The sequence below is a fragment of the Fusarium keratoplasticum genome, chromosome 1 (assembly GCF_025433545.1).
Source record: "Fusarium keratoplasticum isolate Fu6.1 chromosome 1, whole genome shotgun sequence".
Lineage (NCBI taxonomy): Eukaryota > Fungi > Ascomycota > Sordariomycetes > Hypocreales > Nectriaceae > Fusarium > Fusarium keratoplasticum.
The window spans coordinates 3,297,549-3,319,567 of NC_070529.1; the positions used below are offsets into that span (position 1 = coordinate 3,297,549).

General features: G+C 54.5%; 7 protein-coding genes across 7 annotated transcripts; 3 read left to right on the forward strand and 4 right to left on the reverse strand.

Moving 5' to 3' along the window:
- Nucleotides 1–432: 432 nt before the first annotated feature.
- On the forward strand, nt 433–2,322 carry NCS57_00097800 (uncharacterized protein; the record flags this gene model as incomplete). The annotated part of the gene is made up of 2 exons (XM_053051052.1): nt 433–1,193; nt 1,248–2,322. The coding sequence occupies 2 exons, from the start codon at nt 433–435 to the stop codon at nt 2,320–2,322; spliced, it is 1,836 nt and encodes a 611-aa protein (XP_052919567.1).
- Nucleotides 2,323–4,925: 2,603 nt separating this feature from the next.
- On the reverse strand, nt 4,926–6,988 carry NCS57_00097900 (uncharacterized protein; the record flags this gene model as incomplete). Its single annotated transcript, XM_053051053.1, has 5 exons — nt 4,926–4,977; nt 5,331–5,395; nt 5,716–5,862; nt 5,919–6,132; nt 6,321–6,988. The coding sequence occupies 5 exons, from the start codon at nt 6,986–6,988 to the stop codon at nt 4,926–4,928; spliced, it is 1,146 nt and encodes a 381-aa protein (XP_052919568.1).
- Nucleotides 6,989–8,204: 1,216 nt separating this feature from the next.
- Nucleotides 8,205–9,855, reverse strand: NCS57_00098000 (uncharacterized protein; the record flags this gene model as incomplete). Its single annotated transcript, XM_053051054.1, has 4 exons — nt 9,707–9,855; nt 9,578–9,652; nt 8,938–9,526; nt 8,205–8,892 (listed from the first exon to the last, which is right to left on the reverse strand). Exons 1-4 carry the CDS (start codon nt 9,753–9,755, stop codon nt 8,205–8,207), a joined length of 1,401 nt encoding a protein of 466 aa, XP_052919569.1. The 5' UTR covers nt 9,756–9,855.
- A 316-nt stretch (nt 9,856–10,171) lies between these two features.
- On the forward strand, nt 10,172–11,239 carry NCS57_00098100 (uncharacterized protein; the record flags this gene model as incomplete). The annotated part of the gene is made up of 1 exon (XM_053051055.1): nt 10,172–11,239. One exon carries the CDS (start codon nt 10,172–10,174, stop codon nt 11,237–11,239), a length of 1,068 nt encoding a protein of 355 aa, XP_052919570.1.
- A 170-nt stretch (nt 11,240–11,409) lies between these two features.
- NCS57_00098200 (Tubulin-specific chaperone A) lies at nt 11,410–11,828 on the reverse strand (the record flags this gene model as incomplete). Its single annotated transcript, XM_053051056.1, has 2 exons — nt 11,410–11,589; nt 11,649–11,828. 2 exons carry the CDS (start codon nt 11,826–11,828, stop codon nt 11,410–11,412), a joined length of 360 nt encoding a protein of 119 aa, XP_052919571.1.
- Nucleotides 11,829–12,452: 624 nt separating this feature from the next.
- Nucleotides 12,453–14,381, reverse strand: NCS57_00098300 (uncharacterized protein; the record flags this gene model as incomplete). Its single annotated transcript, XM_053051057.1, has 2 exons — nt 12,453–14,066; nt 14,118–14,381. 2 exons carry the CDS (start codon nt 14,379–14,381, stop codon nt 12,453–12,455), a joined length of 1,878 nt encoding a protein of 625 aa, XP_052919572.1.
- A 1,307-nt stretch (nt 14,382–15,688) lies between these two features.
- NCS57_00098400 (Conserved oligomeric Golgi complex subunit 4) lies at nt 15,689–21,923 on the forward strand (the record flags this gene model as incomplete). Its single annotated transcript, XM_053051058.1, has 7 exons — nt 15,689–15,856; nt 15,922–17,095; nt 17,147–18,478; nt 18,527–19,002; nt 19,349–19,425; nt 19,478–20,678; nt 20,727–21,923. 7 exons carry the CDS (start codon nt 15,689–15,691, stop codon nt 21,921–21,923), a joined length of 5,625 nt encoding a protein of 1,874 aa, XP_052919573.1.
- Nucleotides 21,924–22,019: the final 96 nt, after the last annotated feature.

The window sequence follows — 22,019 nt, forward strand, 5'->3', positions numbered from 1 at the left end:
CAAAAATACACACCCGTCCATCAAGTGCCTCCCCCCCGGTCACCTCAACTCTTCCCCCCGTCCTGTTCTCCATCCATTCCCATTCCCCGTCCCCGTCCCGCCCGAAGGCTCCCCTTCTGCTCACCGCTGCACACCAAGCATCGATTCACTGACTCCCACACGCAAAAAAAAAAGATCATATTATTTCCCGCGCCCCTCCCCTCAAAACCCAACCTCTTCGCTTTTCCTCTCTGTGCCTCGTGTGCTCTTCTTCACCTTGACCTTGGGTCTCATCTTGTCCTTCTTCAGATTTCACCCCCTTGCCCTTCTTGGCTTCTCCTTCTCTTTACAGCCTCTGCTTGTTTCTTCTTTTAAACACTCCCCCCACACATCTTCCTCTCCTCCTCCTCCTCTTCTACATATACCCACCCACACAACAACACATTCACTACAATGACTTCAACATTCCCAATGCAACAACCATTCTATCGTCCAGCTCCTCTGACCGTGGACACGACCCATTCACAGAAGTACTTCGAAGACGAAGACAACAGCGTATTAGACGACAACATCCTTGACCAGAACAACATCGACTCCGGTCTTGAACTCTCGCCCCCCATGGCTGACAGCCGCCGAGAATCCTTTGCCGTCGGGCCTCCTCTGTTCTCTCCCAAGACCGAGGATTGGCAGTCGGTCGACATGCAGTCGGTTCCTTCAAACAACCCCTTCTTGGACCAGCACAGCAACAACCCCTTCATGCGCCTCGACCAGAACCAGCCCAATGTCTTCGCTCAAACAGCCAACTGGTCCGGTACTTGCACTCCTCTTCATCCCTTCGACGGTGTCCCTGCCGAGTATGATGCGAATGCCTCCATCTTCCAGCGACCCATGGCCGGCCCTACGCCTTTCACAAATGCCGGAAACATGTTCACGCCGCTCCCCGCCGGTAACCAGTCCATCCCCACTTCCCCCCAGAAGGAGTGGATGGCCCCTCACCAGGCTATGAACAAGAAGATGCGACCTAACAGCCCCGCTATCCGCTCCCACAACGATATGCGACGAGGCGATGGCATCCGCAAGAAGAACGCTCGCTTCGACATCCCGGCCGAGCGCAACCTCAGCAACATTGACCAGCTTATTGCCCAGTCTACGGATGAACAAGAGATCAAGGAGCTCAAGCAGCAAAAGCGCCTGCTTCGCAACCGACAAGCAGCGTAAGTCACTTCCCCACTCACCCCAACCCTTGTCTGATGCTAATTCCCCACCAGCCTTGACTCAAGACAGCGCAAGAAGCAGCACACTGAGCGTCTGGAGGATGAGAAGAAGCAGTACACAGCTCTCATCAACGACATGGAGGAGGAGATGACCGAGCTCCGTGGCAAGCTTGAGCAGCTTCTCCTGGAGAAGCAATCATACACCAACTACATCGAGAACCTTAACCTCGAGAAGGAGGAGATGATCCGCTCTCACACTATCGAGACTGGCGAGCTTAGGAAGAAGGTCGGCGTCCTCACCGAGCATGTGCAGCGACTCGAGAGCACCGCCGTGCCTTCCAACGCGACCGGCAACAACGGCTTCTCGGGCGCATTCGACGACATGAACGACATGGGTATGGGTGGCGCTTGGGATGCATCCAACTTCCTCCACGACTACCCCGTCGAGCCCGAGGTCAAGCAGGAGATGGCCATTGTTCCCGCCAAGAAGAACGAGAACAACCCCTTCAGTGTCGAGGGCGACAAGCCCGCCGCTCAGGGCGGCCTCCTCTTCATGCTCTTCCTCGTCGGCGCCTTTGTTCTCTCGAGCCGATCGACCCCATCGATCCCCCGCGTTTCGGAAGACGTCCGGGCTGCTTCGGCCACCCTTCTGGACAACGTCCTCAAGGACGCCGGTGTCAACTCTCAGTCAGCGAGCCTGCAGGCGGCTGCTCCTCAGCCCTCTGGTGCCGCCAACTGGGGCAACGCTATGCCTATGAACGACATGGTGATGGAGGGTGTTGCGCCATCGATGCTTGCTGAGCTCGGTGATGCACTGACCCAGCCGACGCAGGAACAGACCAACGAGCAGATCTTCTCCCTGTCGGCGGCGCAGTACAACGGTGTCAACTCGCAAGAGTTCCTCCAGAACGCTCCCGAGAGGTCTTCCCCCAGCCAAGGTCGCCGAAACTTGGCCGATGCCCTGGCGTCGATGCGAACCACAAACAAACAAAACGGTGCAGCAGAGGTCTACACGCGCTCTCTCCTCTGGGACCAGATCCCAAGCGAGGTAGTGCGCAACTTTGCGAAAATGGTGGCAGAATGCAACAACGCACAGAATGAGCAGCAATGCAACGAAGCAAGGACATGATGAAGACACGGATAAAAATGTCACGATGACGACACTCACGGCTTTTGTTTCGTGCTTAATGCCTTTGATTTATTTGGTTCTTTTCTTCTTCTTTTATTTCCTCTCAAGTCTTTTCCTTGAGTCGGCTTGATCGATTTCCTTCCTCTTTCTGGGGGATGAGCCGCCATATACTCGACGTCTCTCTCGCGCACACCAGACCTGTTGCTCACGCACCCAAACGGACGGTTTTCTTCTCTTCCCTTCCCTTTGTCGTTTTCTTGTGGATTTCCTACTTCGGAGTCGTTTTTGATTTCCTATGGATCTATCTAGCAAGCGAGCGAGTATTGTTTTTTGTGTGATTTCCTCTGTCTTGAAATTGGATACCTCTGCACTTTTTTCCTGGGTCACGGCGAACTTGGGGACGGCGGCGGTGTGGTGTAGGTTGAACAGGGGGGTTTGAGTCGATGGGGTAGGACTTGCAAGCGCAGCGACGGCGATGGCAGCGGCGAAACAGTAGCCAGCCAGCGGTCAGCAGCAGCAGCAGACAGATTCTCTACAGGGGCCCAGTCCAAGTGAGTCTGGACATTATTTGGCGGGACGGTTTTTCTCGGTGCATGGAAAGGATAGGATCTTATGGAAGGGGGGGTGGGATGGGTGGACATTGGACGGACATCGGTTGGATCTTTGGTATGGGCATGGGATTGAAAGGGTGAGATCAGATGAGATGGACGAGATGGAGATTGATGGATGCATACTGTCCGACGAAGGACGACAACGACTGAAATGGGCAATGATGACGAAGACATGAAGCTCGTCGATGAACCATTGTTTTTTGTTACATTCTTGAAGCGACCCCCAGCCCCAGGCGGCCTGGCATTTTTGGTTGCAAGATATTTATGATTTGGATTTTCAGTTTTACATTTTTCATTCATGGAGCGAGCATTGAACAAGGAAGAAAAATGTCCATCTCAGTTTGTTACATAGTTCTAGTGTATTTACTTTGGAAGCAAGCAAGCATCTGAGCCTCTGGAGGTGGTAGAGTAGCTTGGCTTGACATAAAAGCGAACATATGAATCTTGACCATTGTACCTATCTTTACTGCCTCGTGCCATCTTTGCCAGATTTGGCTGTTCAATGCGACAACTGCGCCCCAGTAGAGGAGAGAGTTGCACAGCCCAACGAAGGATGATTAAAGTCCTTACTTTGGGCTGACTTGACGTGATGGATTGATACACTTTTCCCTCGTCTAACCCCCGGCCAAGAGGTCATCTGGGCAGAGACAGACGAAGATAGCGGGCGTCATCAGGCCTTGACCAAAACGAGGGAAGCGCCCGAAAGGCCCGCCGCGAGACACTTGGGCTAGAGTGAAACTAGAAGTTGAGCTACTGTTACCAAAAAGGGTGTTCTGTCCAAGACAATGTCTTGGCGGCGCGCGGCGCTGGGACGGCACGGGATGCGGAGATGGGTGGGAGGGTTGCGTCACTGCCACTATCTCTCTTGCTCACTACAGTCCCTAGAGAAGGCCTCATGTTTGAAGGGTCGATTCTTGTCCAATTCTTCGATTCACGATGCGCTCACACCCTAGTGAGACTTTTGAACTATGTGCAAAAAAAACAAGAACAAAAGCTGCCGTACAATCTCCTCCCCCCCGCGTCCTGCATCTGGAAGTCTTCGGCCGGTGTTCCGGTGCTGTCGAGACCTGCATGATGCAGACTCAAACGCAAGATGCGGCTTGTCGGGGGCGCCACAGTCTCAAGAGTCCTAGATAGAGTAGGAGTTGACGCCTGAAATCCGGGCGAGAGACCGCCTTGGGCTGCCTCAACACCATGTCCCGCTGACTCCTCTCGTCTCCTCAATCTTCAGCCAGCCCATTCTTCTCTGCTCTGCTGGCTAGCTCCGTGTGTGCGCGCAAGCAGGTTCATTCATGCATTGGCCTCGACCTGCGCGGGCCGCCATAACAGGCCGCATATGAGCACCCGCAAAGGCCAATGAGATGTCCTCAGGGCTGCTACAAAAGAGGCGATTGGGCAGCAATGGACAGCGCACCTGGGGATTGGTCGGATCTTTGTCACGGGGTGTTGGACCTGAGAGAAGAGACGACAAAGGCGGTCGTGGCGAGGTTGACCGAGGAATACAGGGCAGTAGTCCGTATATCGGTGTTCAAGTCTACCAACACCCATCCAAGTCTATCTAGGGTCTAGTGTAGTTGGACCTGGATTCAAGTGTCTCAATATATGTTATACGTGCAACAAGACATACGAGGGGCTTGTGCTCTGTTCAATAATAGCATCGTACAGCACGGTACAGCACGGCACAGCACAAACCACCACCAGTTTGTCTACTCTGTCCCCCCCCCCCCTTCTCAAGGAACCACCACTATGTATCCAGAAACATGAGACCGATATATCCAATACGCTATAAACAATGTTCTCTCTATTCGCCCCCCTTCCACGGCGGCAGAGCCGAGACCTGTCATCAGCCACCCAGACTCTTCATCCTCAGATGATGCGATGCTTACACGGCATCATCACATCGCCGAGATGCAAATGCGCGCGCATCCTCTGTCGATTTCCGTGGCACGCGAGTTGAATGGATGGGCTTGTGCCGCCGTTGCACAACAGTGCCTACTTACGGCTACCGCCCTCGCCTGGAGGGTCATACTTTTCCTTCCAGATCCTATGCAAGCATCGAGTCAGCGTCTCATGTTTCTTCACTGCACTGTCAACCCTGCTGCTGCTACTGCTGCCGTCGCTGCTGATGCCGCGCTCTCAAACGCAAGCGACTGGACGCCTCTCCGTTGCACCGGCAGGTCGACCGTCTGATCCATTGTGCCTCCCCCCTGGAGGCACAGCAAGCACGGCGGACCGAGAGGCCCCGGGGGCCACGAGGACCTATCCTGAGAGCTTCGCCGACGGACATCGCCCCGAGCCGCGCCAATGGCACCAGCAGGGGTGGTAGCAGGAATAGCTACAGCTCGGCATGTACGCAGACGGACGGGCATATAGCCGCACAGAGCCGGTTGGACTCACCAAGTGTTCCCCAGTGTCTTGTTTCCAGCCTTCTCGGCCAGTCGATAGTATCGGGCTGCTGCGAACTGTACAGGAAGTCAGCCTCATGTGACGAATCGAGCATCAGCGTCCGTGGGGGTTCAGAAGGAACAGCTCAACAGAGCGACCAAAGACTTTCTCTGATGGTTTCTGCAGTCGATGCCTGAGTCTCATGCAGGGGTGTTGGGCACCGAGCCGAGTTCGAGAGAGAGAGCAAATCAAAGGCCCTGGACACACCGAGTTTTGAAGTCGGAGACTTGATTGAGCCTTCAATCGCCGAGGGACCATCTGACCAAGAGCCGCGTGTGTGCTGAGACGGGGAATACGGAATGCATCATGGAAACATTGACGTTGCTGGCGCACATACCTTGTCCTTCTTACACCCGAAACCCTCGAGGTAACACCAGGCAATCTCGTTCATGGCATCTGTCACATTCGTGTTATGCTTGTTCAGCTTAAGCTCGCTCTCGTCAGACTCACCAGTGTCTCCCAGGTTCGCCGCAGTCTCATAATACTGCACAGGCCCAAGTCAGCAAGCATTCCTCCGCGCTCGTCCGGATTCCAACATACCTGCTTGGCGGCGTACGGGTCCTTGTGGATTCCCCAGCCGTGGCGGAAGCAGTTTGCCAGCTCAAAGATGGCCAGCACCAGCTCGCCCTTGGCCGCTCCGCCCTTCTTCATGCCCGCCTGCAGAGCCAGCTGCTCGATCGAGGCCGAGTTGGACGCCGCAGCCGACAGGTACTTGACGGCGCCCTCGGGGTTCGGTGCGCAGCCCCATCCGTGCCTAGACGATAACGAGGTCTCGGGTCAGCAATCGAGGACGTTGCTTTCTTCAGTAGATGCAAGACATTGTCGCCGGATCAAGGTTTGACTTTTGGGGTTCCTGCAGCAGCCTCCCGGAAAGCTTCAGCTCTCCAAGCCACTACCCGCGACAAAGTCCCCTCTCCGTCCACCCTGTTCTATCACGCTCACCTCAAAGCAAGACCGTAAAGGACCTGACTCAGCGGGTTGTTGGCACCCTGGGGATCAGCCAGACGCCCAAAGATGCGCGTCGAGTGTTCCAGGTCGCCCTCCTCGTGCAGTCGGATAGCCTCCTGGATGTCTTTGTCAATCTCCTGTGTCGAGACGGCGCGGGCCTGGTCGCCCGAGACTGGCGTCGCAGGCCGGCTGGTGCTCCTCGCTCGGTCGTTCTGGCTCGCCAGGATGGTCGCCCGCTTCTCCCACTGCGACTCGGCGCCGTCCTTGTCCTGGGGATCGTTCGGGGCAATGATTTCGGGCAAGTTGTCGGGGACGCTCTCGGAAGACTGCGGCGCGGCGCGGCTCAGGTGCAGACGTTGCGACAGGCGCCTATGGCCGCTCTCCCTCTTGGAGTTCTGGCTCGACTCGGAGGCGGAGCGGGACCGGCCGGATCGGAAGACGTCGAGGGAGCGCCGGGGCTTGCTGCCGGAAGCCGGCTCCTCTGCAGAGAGGTGCAAGTTGTCGTTGGACTTGACCGAGGGTGGGTAGATTCGCTCCTGCGTCGTCGTATCGGACCGGAAGATGGCAAACTCGGGCGCGGCGAGACGGTCGACCGTCTCCTTCTCCGGGGGCTGGCCCGCGGAGAGGTCGTCCTTCTTCTTGAGGATATCTCGTAGACCCATTTCTGTTGTTGTAGGTGTGATTTGTAGATAGGTACAGCGACAACACCACCACTGCCCACTGGTTTCTTGTATGGAGACCGGGGAGGTCCGTTCACGAGATGAGATGGGTTCGGCTAACAATAAAGCGAAACGAAGATTCGCGCAGAGACTATCCCAATTCAGAATCGCAAAGAATGGATAGTCGAGTCAGGAAGAGAGGAATAGTTTCCCCGGAAAATGTCGTCACATCGTCAGGAACAAACCTCATGCTATTTCAGTCTCTGGAACGAGACGGGAGAGGAGAGGATCATGCCCCTCCATCCATCCATGGTTCGCCCGCAAACAGCGGCGCTGGGGCTGAGTCGAGGCTTCGCACTGCGGTCGGTGCTGCACTTTCACGCCGTACAGGACAAGACAGGACAGGAATCAGTGCGAGACAGCCTATGAAGCCTGGCCTACGCGCCACGGCCATCTGCACTGTCAGACAAAGGGCACTAGGATCAGCCGCCGCCCCTGCTGGTTCGTTCGTGTTTGTTTGGAGAGGGGGGAGAGGTCGTGAGATTTGACCGAAGGCGAAGAGGGGCACTGGGGCTAAGGATCAGATGGAAGCCATGACCAGTTGCCTCCTGCCTGTATCAGTAATGATTGTTTCTTTGTGTTTTAGATGTTTTAGCTAATGATAGTGACTGGGGTGTAATAAGCTGGTTCATCGATAACTACGATCTATTTCAAAACATGTTCATTGTTCGTCAAGGAAGCTATGGCCTACCATCCCCAGTGAACCCTCCGTGCTGACATCGGTGCCCCTCACTGCAGATGACAAGGGGCAACCCCTCCAAAGAACTCCCTCTCCACCAACAAAACGGTCTCCCAATGGATCCATCCATGACAGTCAACATCATGTTTTCACAAGTGTGTTCCAGAGACGATATTAAACTTCGTTTTACAAAACTTTTTCATTATTTCTTCTTTTTTACAAAGTGAGATATTCCTCTTTTTCAAAAACAACTTCTCATCTTTCGGATCTTGTTCTTCGTTCATGCCTTTGCACAGCCTTCATGTCCCTCAGCTGTGCCGAATGGATGCGGGTGCGTTACGGGGTATCTCAAACACATCGGATGCCAAAACTCCTTCCCAACTTCCCCGTGCCGGATGAAGCAACAAATCAGAGCCGGCTGATGCCGTTCTCTACCTGTGAAAAGATCGAAACATGCGCTGCATGCCTCAACTTGGTCGTCTAGATGGACAAGAAGTCCTTCTGATCCTCAAAGTCCTCACAGTCCGAGTCTGCGTCGATAAACTCGGCAACCTCGTCCGAATCAACGTCGTCAGAGTCGCCTGCCTCGTCGTCACTCGAAACGTCTTCCATGGGCTCATCCTCTGCCTTGATCTGATTCCGTAGGACGCTTGCCCTTTCGCGGTGTGGCAGTTTACACCCCTTGACCCTACATCTTCCAGTGTTGCTAAAGTCAGGGCACTCAAACACGTGGCGCTCAGCGCATTCTGCCCCCTTGCTGCAATACCCGTTGAACCCAAAGTCCCTACAGACCGGGGCAGCTGGAGACGCTTTGGAGTGAGTATACGGACAGTCAGCCTTGGCACAGTGGCCTTTGGCAAAATGCAAACAGTTGGGGGTGCGCTCGGCAGTCATGTCATGGGAAAGATCGCAAGACTCGCCGTTGATGCATCGCCCCTCTTTCAAAAAGTCTTTACAAAGGGCCACCTTGTTGGGGTCGTGCATGTAGCGGCATCGAGGGCCCTTTGAACAGGATCCTAAATAGGGGTAGTATGTCAGTTTCGTCCCATACGCACCAGGTAGATCCAGGGAAACGGCGTTTGAGTCGCTCCAGGTTCGGAAAGAGAAATTACCAGTCGTTGAGAAGATCTTGCACGGCTCGTTGATCTTCTTGACCATGCCGCTTCGCCTAGGGGCTGTCAGCAACTTGGTCACCCAGGGCGCTGTAACATACCGCTGGTCGTTGACAACTCGATTCGCCACTAGGTTTCCTGTCTTGGTACGGTAAAACTTTACACCAGCAATGATGGCGCTCTTGGGAGTCCGGGAAAATGCGTTGGGGGCATCTGCGCTAGGTAAGGCACATTGAGCGTCGCCTGTCTGGGGTGTGTACGCACCAGAGACTTTCACAAGCTTCTTGCCACCGTCGACGACGCGGAACTGGATGCCTTCAACAGATAGCTCGTTGCGGCCTGTGGGGTTAGTTTGCGCATTTGAGGCACTGGCTTTGTGTTTCATGAACTCGTCAAACTGGGCCTTCTCGCGTTGCCGATGGCCGCTGATCTTTCGCTGTCTCGTCTGTTCGATCGCCTTGGCCCGGTTCTGCGTCTCCTTCTCATACACGTTCGCATTAATGAGTTGTCGGTGGCGATCCGTCTTGGAAACCCAGCCGGGTGGGGTCTCGGCGCCGCTGCTGGCAGATCGGGAACTCGGGGAGTTTGCGGCATTGAGCTGCAATGTTCGATGGTGGTGAGCCGCCGGCGGCCGTGCCACTCTATGTGATCGGGCTGGGTAGGGCGAGCTCGCGTTACGGTATGTGTTGCCTGACGGCGTCAACACGCTGATAATTGTCAAGTTTGATGAAGTAAACTCACTCCGATGATGCGCCGGGTGGTGGGATGGCTGCGACCGTACTCCTGCTTGCTGATTCTTGTGGCGGTTGATCTGACCTGGAATATCGTGAGCCAAAGTTGCGTGTAAAATCAATGATGGAGGGCACGAACCCGCAAGTTGACCGATGCGGGCAAGAAGCTCTTTCTCTTCTTCTGACATGTTGGTATTCGTGTTCTTGTACAGTTTTTCTAGGCCACTGCAAAACAAAAAGCGTGAGTAGATTAATACAGGAATGAAGGTGAAATCGTGGTGGTTGTGATTGAAAGCAGTCAACAAGCGACTGGAAGGCATTAGAAGTAGGTGCATCATCCAAAGCTTAATATTAGTCATCTCCACTGGCAGCCTCATTGGCCCGCCACACTCCAGCGCTCATGCCAATCGCAAGGCTGAGCCTTCCATTGTTTGTTCCATCTCCATCATCCTCATTATTGATTTCAGCGGAAAGACGCATATTTCCACCTTGCAGACCATTTCGTTTTCTTACGGTATCTTTGTTCATCTCCCCATAAGCTCCACGCCAATCAACACATCGATTTTAGGCATACAGCCAGCAAAACTAAAATCCAAGCATCACCATGGCTTCTTCATGGGATCTCTTGGACCCAGAGGAGGAGGCCGAACTTCACAAGTCGCGATTGCTTAATGTGGAGGAAAAGCCATTCAAACGAATCACAAAGCGCCTCAACAGCTTGACGACACTCGCCGCACCTAGCGGCGCCTCGAACGGTACCAACCCGCCATCCAGCGAAGCCAAGGGCAAGCTCGAGCAGCTCAAAGAAGAGCTTGCCCTCGACTTTGCCGCCTTCGACAGCTCCATCACGCGCCTGCAGTTCCTCCACGATGCCAACATCCGCGAGCGCGAACGCTACGCGGCCGACCAGGACCGCATCCTCGGGGAATGCCAAGCCGTCCGACAAAACAATGCGCTGCTCAGAGAACAGCTCGAGGCTGCGCAGGCCACCCTAGCACAACGCAAGAAGTTCGACGAACTGGCAGAGAAGATAACATCGAATCGACTACTTAGGCCACGAGAAGACCAGATTGCCAACCTCGCCAAGCTTGAGGAGGAGTGTCGCGAACTCGAGCGAGAGAGCGAGACCTACAACGAGACATGGAGGGAACGCCGAGATCAGTTCAACCGAATCATGGAGGAGGGCATGCTTCTGAGACGGCAAATCCGCGACGAGAAGGAGGAGGTGGACCGTCGCGAGGGCATGAACGAGGGCGCCGAGGACGAGGGCGAAGTGGATAAGGTCGGCCAGACGCCCAGGAACGAGCCCAGCGGGAATGCAACACCACATCCAGATGGGGACAGCCAGGCCAAGGCAGACATCGAAGCTGGCACACCAAACCCTGATACCCTTAACGGTGGAAGAACACCCATGAGGGACACCCCGGGCCCAGACACTCTAAAACCGCTGCCTGGACACATTGGGTCTCTGGGACGCGATGGAAGCCTGGCTCCTAGCCGAGACGCATCCCCCATGCCACAACACGATGAGCGCAAGGCCGAGTCAGGGGAGGATATTGATATGGAGGACTCTGAGGCTACGAGCCGGGTTCACGACGATGGAGGAAACACGCCCCGGGTGACCATTGAGCCACCCGAGGCCAACGATGACAAGATGGAGGTGGATAATTAGCTTTGGAAAAAGGCAGTCTACAGGAGGAGCAACGTTTGTAATATCATCTTTCAAGATACCCTCAGGTTTATGGAGGTCTAATAGCGGTCGGTCTTTTTGTAATGGTTGGGTCAACTAAGTGGTATCGTAAAAGCAAGCAGCCTCTCCGTCCTTTTCTTTGTATGCATATTCTATGCGCCGTTCTGAGCTGCCTTGGCCTTCTCCAACGTCTCCTTGGCCAGCTGCACCTGCTCCTCTTGTCCGCCGGTCTGCTCGCTCACGGTGATCTGCTCTTCCAGCTTCTGGACGGCGGCGACGATCTTCTTTCGTAGGGGCTCGAAGACGGCCTTGGTCTGTTCCAGGGCGGTTTGCTAAAGAGGAAACCTGTCATTAATAATAGTCCTTGGTGGGGGACAATTGCACGACCTACCTGCTGCTTGAGCATATACGTGCCATTGCCGTCCTCATCGCCCTGTCCGCTCTCGATCTTTTCCTTCAGGGCCTTGATAGAAGCCTCCTCTTGTTCAACCTCCTTGTGGTACGAGGCTTCCTCCTTGAGGAGCCGGTTGACGGAGCTCGTGGCGATGGCGAGGGGTGTTGGCGGGGCCATGGTGTTGTGATTTCGAGGGACTTGATGATGGAAAGGGTCCGGTTCGAAAGTCGCAGAGAGGGAGCAGCTCCTCTTAATATGACGAGAGAGACAAGGGGCAGTAGGCAGCGAGAAAAGGCTTGTCGGGAAGAAATTCGGTGCCTGTTGTTTGGTTCAAGACAAGGAGAGCAAATGAGATCATGGCTCGACGTGGGGTTTATGTCCATGGCGGGGCAACCTCCATCTGCTTCACCGCGTTCATGACAAAGGTTACACTTCTCAGGCAGCAGACAGTACAAACTCCATAAACCATTTCGTGAATAGCAACGTGCAGTTAATCATTCATTGAGCCAACTACATAGGTTTTCCAACAGAACTTGTCTTCACTGAACCAACTAAAGTATACCGACCGACCGCTCAACGGCGTCCGTCCAAGTCTTGTTAACCACTCCCCATTTTCCCATATAGCCTCCATCCAAGTTCCGCATGCCATGGTATCTCCCTAAACGCCGACAACGCCATTCGGGTGACCTCGAGTCGACTGTCCCCCAGAATGCAGGAATTCAATACTTTACACGACCAAACATGCCGCCCTTCCAAGCCTTCGTTATAACGCAATGAGCAGGTATCTTGTCATCCAGAGAATCACGCCGACACGGCCACGGCAGGCGCAACCACAGCGGCAGGCTCAGGTTCGTTTCCGTCTTCTTGAGCCATCTCGCCGCCAGCCTCCCTCTCAGCCCAGGCTCCCCAAAGGCCTCGCTTGGCCCGTATCCGGATATCGTCTCCGAGTCCTGGGCCCTGCTCAACCTTGATGGCGTCCTTGGTTGCAAGCACCAAGCACTCAAAGAACATCTTGGTAGCATCAGCCTTGCTGGTCGCCTTCTCAGGGCAGAGGGTCTGGAAGTTAACCGCCCTCTCAAGTCGCTTTCCGGGGCTGTCGGCGGCATCGGCGCCAAATCTATCTCGGAGGACATGAACGGCGTGCTTGGTGCCCATTGACACAGGACCGCTCTCAGTAGGGTGAACAAGAGGGTAAGTGGTATCTTCAAAGCCAGGCATCGGGGTGCCAGGCTCCTCCTCGTCCAAGTGCTCAGGCGGGACACCTCCATCATCGCCGGGGATTTCGAGCTGAGTCTCTTCAGGCGCCACACTCAGCTCACCGCCAAGGCCGCCTTCACCAAAGCCCATTTCCGTATCCTCGCCGAGCACCAGGCGTGGAGACTTGGACGCGCCGTGATCGCTCTCGACATCGGCGATTCCGCTATCCCGCTTCCGCTTCAGCTCGTTCAAGCCGCGAACAGCGTCTAGTGAGAGCATTCCTCGTAGTTCGGGGGCCCAGGCAGAGCTTCGTCCCTCCATCATGATTGATGAGACAAATCCACCACTCTTCTGCATGTCCATCAATGCCAGCAAAAAGGGATCACGGGGGAGGAATCCCGCCTCCTTGATGATGTTATCCCGGTTGGCCTGCTGTTGCTTAATGTGGTTGCTGGAAAGAGCAATCTCCTCGTCAGGCGTCAAGATTTTCTGCTTCCTGGCGCGTTGCGCGGGTCGTCGGACAAGAGTCTCCTCTGCTTCGTGGTCGGGTTCGTAAAGATCCGTCATCTGGTGTCTCGAATACTCGTCCTCCAGATTAGCGGCGACCTCCTCGTCAATATCGGAGAGCGGTGACTCGGAAATACGCTCGCGAGGAGGGGAATGCATCATGGGCATCTCGGTCAGGTCTTCCTGTGGGACACCAAACTCCATATCGCCGCCCATGGCAATATCTCCTTCGGTGTCAACAATCATGGGCCCGTGCAGCTCAAGAGATGTCTCGCCCTCTATGCTCTTCTGGACGCCTTCAACCTCTGATCCACCAAAATCAGGTTCCATAGATGGGGCCTGACTGGCCCGACGACCACGTTCCACCTCAGCAGTTAGGTCTTCTTCCTCTTCTTCCAGTCCAAAATCCAAGCCGAGATCGATAGTATTAGCACCTGCCATCATTTCATCCTCTGCGCCAAAGCCACCATTGAGAAACTGGCTGTTGTCGTACTCTTCCTGCAGGTTGATGTCTCTTTGGCTCGGACGACCCTTGCGACCAACCTGGCTCGTAGCGACGTCTTCCACTTGCGACAAGAGCCAATTTGCGTCGGGCGGTGGGGGCAGTTCAAAGTTGTCGTAGGGCGTAATCTTATCCGGAAGCGTCAGGGCCTCGCGGTTGGGCAGCTGCAAGCTAACAGCCATATCATTGTTTCCCGTGGATCGGAAAGCCTGGAGATTGTTAGCATGCGATTAGGAGAGTAGAAGACGATGGAAACTAACCATCTTGATCTTCATCATAGCTTCATTGCAGTCGTCCAATAAGTAACGCGTCTTTCGTTGATAGATTCGCACCACACCAAGCAACAGCTGACTGCTTAGTCGCAGGGCCATCGGCGCCTGGTTAGGTGTGATAATGGCCTCGACACTGTCCGTGACATTGGACTGGAGAATATGGTTCTTGGAGAGCTTCCGTTCAATGTTGGCCGAGAGCCAGACGCGAGCGAGCGGCCCGCTCTTTTGGAGCAAATCATGAGAGTAGAACATGGTGCTGTCGCGCGCAGACGCAGACGCGATGCCCAAGAAAAGAGAGGTGGTAGCTGCAAGGACGCGCCAAAAAGTTGAGGTTGAAATATGACCAATACGTTTGGAGGGGGAGAGGCGGGTGGTGGTTGAGCGGAAGTGGTGTGGATAAACACGAGGACCGGGGGCGCGTTTGAAGGTTGGGCGCGGTAAACAAGCTCAGTGAAAGGATTGCTCTACGCGCAGAAGCGGCAGCGCGAGCACCGCAGAGGCATAAAGCAATAGGATTATATCGCGCGATGGGGGTGATTGCTCGGCGACAAACGTTGAGACGATAGCGATGGCTTCGGAGATCGATGAGGCGTGTGCGCTGAATGTCGCGACGGATTTTAGGAAGGGAAATTGGGACCTTGACCTTGAAGAGGGGAGGTGGCCTTGGTCGTTCGCCAACGGTAAATGGCGTGGCTGGGGAAATGGTGTGTGGTTCAGCAAGGCCCGCACGGATCACGCTTGCCTGGCTCGGCTCCGGATAAAATAGTGTCCGATGATTTCCCCAGAGCATCGCCAAGGTGGCTCTAGCTTCAATGCGCAGCCAGCCTGAAGTATTGATGATTCATGAAATATTCGAAAAATAGCAGAATTCTATCTTTTCCTTATTGTCTAGCTGTCTTTCATCTAATTTCTTCGAGGCGCAGCCGAATCAGCCTCGAAGGATCAATCGCAGATTCACTCACCCGCTTGGACAGCAAGCATCATTGGCCTTGGCATTTATAAGCCCGGACAAGCTGAAGTCGACTGCTCCAGCGACGGGGCAACGCTACGTAGTCTCCCTCTCGCTGTTACTGGCCAGGAATGAACCAGATGGGCGCCACCGGCTCTGAAGCTTTCAAGGTTGATATGCAAGCCCCTGGCAGCCTTGCCGAGTCTGGAAAAGTACTAGCCCGGCCCGCGCTCCATCGAGGACAAGACACCTGGACATGTTGGATTTGAACTCTGGGGCTTTCCAACACATCCGCGCTTTTGTTACGTCCTCGCTGGCCTCTTCTCACGTTCGTTCTTTCGTTGCCGCGTCTGCCCATGTCAAGATTCCTTCGGCAACGGGGCTGAAGCGAGTCTTTTCGTCGACGGGACTCTAATTGCCATCGGAAGATTCTTGTCCGTGGCCACCTGGCGCATATCCTGACGTCGATCAATCATTTCAACATTAGACCGAACCTCCCTCCTCATGACCTCGCGCACTCACTCCTAGACCGGTCTCCCATCTCCCATGCATTCGACGCATTCCTCGATTCGATTGTGACAAAGACACCGGCGCAAACTTCTTTTTCAACATGCAGCTGCCATGGGCCGGCCGCGAGGGCCCTGGACATGACTCCCTTCTACCAATGTCCAATATCCCATCCATCACTGGGCTTGTGGGGGATCTTACCGACTCTGGCGATGGTGATCGTCAACAGCGACCAGGTCGCCATGTCAGAACTACCTCTGCGCATGCACGAGTGAGTCTTACTTGGCATTTTCTGTCGTCTCAATCGCTTCTATTGTGTTGCTGACATGTCATCAGAACGTGGCCGACCAGTTCTCCTACATGACCCCGAGCGAAGCGGCGGCGAACCTACGAACCTCCCTCACGCATGGCCTTACACCGACCGAAGCTTTAACTAGACTAGGCGATTATGGACCAAACGAGATTCCGCATGATCCTCCCGAACCATTGTGGTTGCGCTTCGTCAAGCAGTTCCAGGAGCCCCTGATCCTGCTCCTCCTCGTATCGGCCGGAACATCGCTACTCCTGGGTAATATGGATGATTCCGTCAGCATCACGGTCGCCGTGACCATCGTGGTTACCGTAGGCTTTGTGCAGGAATATAGATCCGAGAAATCTATTGAGGCTCTCAACCACCTTGTCCCGAACCATGCGCATCTCGTTCGTGGTCAGAACAAGGCGCCCCCTGTCGGCAAGACTCCTACTTGGCCTCCACGTCCCGATGACGGCGAGCCGGCGCCTTCTCCCGGCTCTGTTACCCCCATTAGCGATATACTAGATGCCACTTCTTCCAAGGTTATGGCTTCTCAGCTGGTTCCTGGCGATCTTGTGCTCTTCACCACGGGCGATCGCATTCCGGCCGACATCCGGGTTACCAAGGCTGCGGATTTGACAATCGATGCTTCGAATCTTACGGGAGAGACAGAGCCTGTAAGGATTACAGTCGATGCTCGTCGTCGTGGTCTTGGCTCCTACGCTTTCGACAAGGCACAACATCCACGACCCGGATCGCTCGCTCCCGATGAGCATGCAGACTCTCACGGAGATGGAATTCATAACATTGCTTACATGGGAACTTTGATCAAGTCTGGACACGGCCAGGGCATCGTCTTTGCAACTGGAGGACACACGCACTTTGGCACTATTGCGACCAGTGTGTCTGGTACTGAAAGCCCGCGATCCCCTCTCCAATTGACCATGGATGATCTCGGCTCGCAGCTGAGCAAAGCTTCATTCCTGGTCATTGGTCTTATCTCGATTGTCGGTTGGTTACAGGGAAAGAAGCTCCTTGAAATTTTCACCATTTCGATCTCACTGGCTGTCGCTGCTATTCCGGAAGGTTTACCCATTATTGTCACCGTTACCTTGGCTCTTGGAGTGCACCGTATGGCTAGGCACAATGCGATCGTGCGAAGAATGCCCAAGGTTGAGACACTAGGCTCTGTTAATGTCGTCTGCACTGATAAGACCGGTATGAAGAGTCTCACTTACAATTGAAACACCACTGACACTGTATTACTAGGAACTCTAACCACGAACCATATGACGACCACTCGAATGTGGTATTTTGGAGCCCAGGAGCCGGTTCAAGTTGATTCTGATAATGAGTCTTTGGATACCAATCCGGACCTCAACCAAGCTACCCTGCGGGTCCTTCGCATTGGAAACATCGCCAATGATGCGCGACTTGCCCAGAAGTATACGGAACACGGTCAAGCAGCCACGGCTGTGCTATCCTCGACTCTTGGGCGAGATCAAGTGTCCACCTATACTCGTTGGGTTGGCCAGCCTACTGATGTTGCCATGTTGGATCTTCTTGACCGCTTTAAGGAACACGACGTTCGAGAATCTATTGGCCCTCGAGTGAGCGAGACGCCGTTCAGCTCCGAGCGGAAGTGGATGGGAGTTACCATTGGCTCAGAAACAAGGGGCGACAAGGAGTATGCCTACATGAAGGGTTCTATCGAAAAGGTTCTTGCCGCGTGCGACACGTATCTGGAACAGGATGGAAGGGAAATTGTCTTGGACTCAGCTCGTCGTCAAGAAGCTCTCCAGGCCGCTGAAACTATGGCTGTCCAGGGCCTACGAGTCCTAGCATTTGCGAGCGGCTCGGTCTCACGACCACTGAGGAACAGGTCAGCACCACGCAACACACCTGGTTTCGACAGGAGCGAGAGCCCTCTCTCTCACAACCCGGATGATATTTATAAGGGCCTCACATTTGCTGGCCTGGTTGGCATGCGTGATCCTCCCCGACCCGGAGTTGGACGATCCATCAGGCGGCTGATGCGGGGCGGTGTCAAGGTCATCATGATCACTGGTGACGCCGAAACAACAGCCCTTGCCATCGGTAAGCAGCTTGGTATGAATATTGCGGCTCCCAGCGGCCATATGGGTGGCCAGGGTACCGTCAAGTCTGTTCTCCGAGGTGATGAAGTCGACAGGATGTCCGAGGCGGATCTTGCCCAGGCCATGCAACATACGACGATTTTTGCGCGCACGAATCCCGATCACAAGCTGAAGATCATCAGGGCGCTTCAATCCAGGGGCGATATTGTCGCCATGACTGGAGACGGAGTGAACGATGCGCCTGCACTGAAGAAGGCCGATATCGGTATCTCTATGGGCCGTCACGGAACAGATGTCGCCAAGGAGGCAGCGGATATGATTCTGACAGACGATGACTTTTCGACGATCCTTCGTGCTATCGAGGAGGGCAAGGGCATCTTCAATAACATCCAGAACTTCTTGACCTTCCAGCTGAGCACGAGCGCCGCCAGTCTGGCTCTTGTGTTTATCTGCACATGCTTCGGCTTCAAGTCCCCATTGAACGCCATGCAGATTCTCTGGATCAGTAAGTAGCAGTGAGGTACCGTTTACAGCTCGAGCTAACCATCAACAGACATTATCATGGATGGACCTCCCGCTCAGTCTCTGGGTGTCGAGAGAGTAGACCCCGACGTCATGACCAAGCCTCCCCGAAGACGAGGAGACCCTGTTCTTACTCGCGCACTCATCTCACGCGTACTAACATCGGCCGCCATTATCACCATCGGAACAATGCTCATCTACCGGCGCGAGATGGTGGCCGATGGCCAAGTGACGCGACGAGACACGACCATGACCTTTACTTGCTTCGTTTTCTTCGATATGTTCAACGCTCTCAGCTGCCGATCCGAGTCCAAGTCGGTACTACGGGGCGAGGTTGGACTCTTTTCCAACAACCTGTTCAACTGGGCCGTCTCCCTCAGCATCGCGGGCCAGTTGCTTGTCATTTATTTCCCCTGGCTTCAGGAAACGTTCCAGACGGAAGCCCTCGGGTTCTTCGATCTTGTACGACTATTCATTCTGTGCAGCACGGTGTTCTGGGCAGATGAGGTACGGAAATATCTTAAGTATGGAAAACGGCGTTTTGGCAACGGATACAGCCAGGCGGTTTAAGGGGCAGGGCTAGGGGTAAGGTTTGATGAGGCGGGATGTAATTGTAACCAAGATACTGTATAAACTCAAAAATGACTTTGGCGTAAAGGCTTTTAGAATTTTTGAGGATGACAAACTTTTAAAGGAAATAATTATTGATGCTCGAATGAATCCACAGTGCAATGTGTGTCCTATTGAAACCATGAGACATCCATTGCTGGTGCAGGGTAAGCCTCCAGGGAGCTTGGTGTTAATTGCGGGGAGCATCGTCGACTTGCTTGCTGCGTGTCACTAACAACGCCAGCTACCCATATACTCGCCCTGGGCCAAGTTGCGCCAGGAGCTCCACGACCCTTCTCCGCCTCGACCAAAGTCCCAAACGTCAAGGCAGCGATGCGCCGTTCGAATAGAATACTTCAATGACAATGTCAAGCCTTCCAAACGGCCTCTCCCACCGCCCAGACCACGATCACACCGTCGTCGAATCCACCACCTTGTCCCTTCAGAATGTCACGACTGAGTCTGACATCCGCGATGCGCTCGCCGCCCTGCACGCCCGCGAGACCTCTATAACGTCCCGTCTCGATGCTCTCGTCGCTTCCCAAGCTGACCTCTCCCGCGACCTCGGTCGGCTAGACCTCCTGCGGGCAGGACTCGGTGCGCAGGTCATCGCCGCACGATCCATCGGAAATGACATGCTGGCAACTGCGGCGGACACGGCAGGCCGACTGAGTGATAAAGTCAAGGAGTTGGACCTGGAGAAGAGCCGAGTCGAGGAGACGCTTGGGGTAGTGGAACAAGTTGCAGAGCTCAAGGCATGCGTCAATGGCGTGGTGGGTTCCATGGGTGCCCCCCAGGACTGGGAGGCTGCTGCTGGATACCTGTCGAGGGCGAGCAAGGTGCCAGATGAGATCGTCAAGGGTCCATTTGCTGTCAGCATAGTACCCAGCGTCGAGGTGCCCGACCCGCCGTGGGTGACGCTGGAGGATGCCAAGGAGAGCCTGTGTGGTCTCTTCCTACGAGAGTTCGAGAAGGCGGCAGAGGAGAGCGATGGAACCAAGGTCACACGGTTCTTCAAGCTCTTCCCACTGATAGGTCGAGCCGACGTCGGTCTGGATGTCTATGGACGATACGTGTGTCAAGGTGTCGCCGGCACAGCTCGAGCGACGCTCAAAGACGCCATGGGTAGCCAGCGCAAGGAAGGATTCTTCTACGCCAACGCCCTGACGAAACTCTTTGAGCACATTGCGCAGATTGTCGAAGGCCACGGAGGACTCGTGGAACGTCACTATGGCTCTGGAAAGATGATCCGAGTTATTGAGCGCCTGCAGATGGAAGCCGACGTCCAAGGAGGCATCATTGTCGACACATGGAGCGACGAGAGAGGAATCGACAGGAAACTCACCGATGTTAGGAGCTATCCTTTCTCGTTTCTCGTTCAAAGCTTCCTACCTCAGCCACCACGAGGTGGTACGCCGAGGGTGAACTCGCCGGCGATTGGGGTGGGCAACAACCCTAGAGAGAGCGAGGACGAGGGCGTCAACATGAAGGAGGTTGACGGCCTATTAAGTGAAATTGCCGTGATGCTTGGCCGGTGGTCATTATACACCAGGTTTCTTGCTGGCAAATGCAAGGTAAGACGAACCATTGGGACCCTTGTAACACAAACTCATATGTTATAGGACCCAAACACAGCAGACGACGCGCCGCTTGTCATACCTGATGTTTTGATCAAGTCGAATCTGTATCGAAAAGTGTCGACAAAGCTCACGTCGCCATACAACGTCATGACTACCTTTTTCTTCCGGCGATCCGTGGAAAAGGCATTTCAACTGGATGAATACCCTACCGGCCTGTCGTTGAGTCTGAACAGGCACATTGACAGCAACGCTCCCTATATCATCTTGGCGGTCGACGATGTCATGTACATCGTAAACGCTGTTATCCAGAAATCCATCTCCACATCACAAAGAGACGTCATCGCCTCGGTGATACCAACTATCGGGCGAGTCCTCAGCTCCGACTTTGTTGGCATGATCCAGCGCAAGATGCGGGATGAATCTTACCCCAAGCCAGTGGTCCAAGGAGGATTCCCACCTGAGGAGAAGATTATTCACTTTATTGTTCTCATCAACAGCCTGGACATGGCCAACGAGTATCTTACGCGTATCATCACGGGCCGGATAGGCGATTCTGGTCAAATACCGAATGGCGATGTCCAGAGCGGGCCACTCAAGGACTCATTCCCCTTCGAGAGGGATGTCACATTCGTCGCTAATGCCCTGCACACACTTCAAACATCTTTCATCGGGAAGACGACCGAGCTTCTTAACGAGGGCATCCAAGTGCTCTTCAACCAGGTTGTCAAGCCCAGGTTACGCCCTGTGTTGACTGATACATTCCGTGACGCGGACTACACGCTTTCCGAAGACGACCTGGCCGAAATCGCCCAGCAGAACGATGAGGACGAGGACGAGCTCATCGAACAAGTGCCACGGCGCTTTGAACATGGCTGGGATCAGCTCATGAAGCCTATTGCAAGACTGATGACACCTGGAACATACAGCCAGCTCCTGGACATCACAGCACGTTACCTATCAAAGATATGGGAGAAGAAGGTGCTCGGATACGCAGGACGTACCAACGCCCTGGGTGCGATTCGCATTGAGCGCGACTTTATCGCCTTGGTAGATGTTGTTTCTAGAGGGGACTATGCTGTGAGAGAGGTGTTTTCCAAGGTACTGCAGCTTCTCATGGTCGCAAATATGGAAGATGAGGAGTGGGATGAGATTATGGCGCAAGATGGAGAGGACGATGGCATCGACTGGGTTCTGACTGACGAGGAGAGGAGGAGGGCGAGAAGCTTGGTCAGGGGCTGAAGTGGCCTCCATAATCTCTCGATGGAGGGCGGCGTTGATGATAGACAACTTGATGCACTGTAAAAGCACGTTTCATGAAAGGACACACAAGTCTGA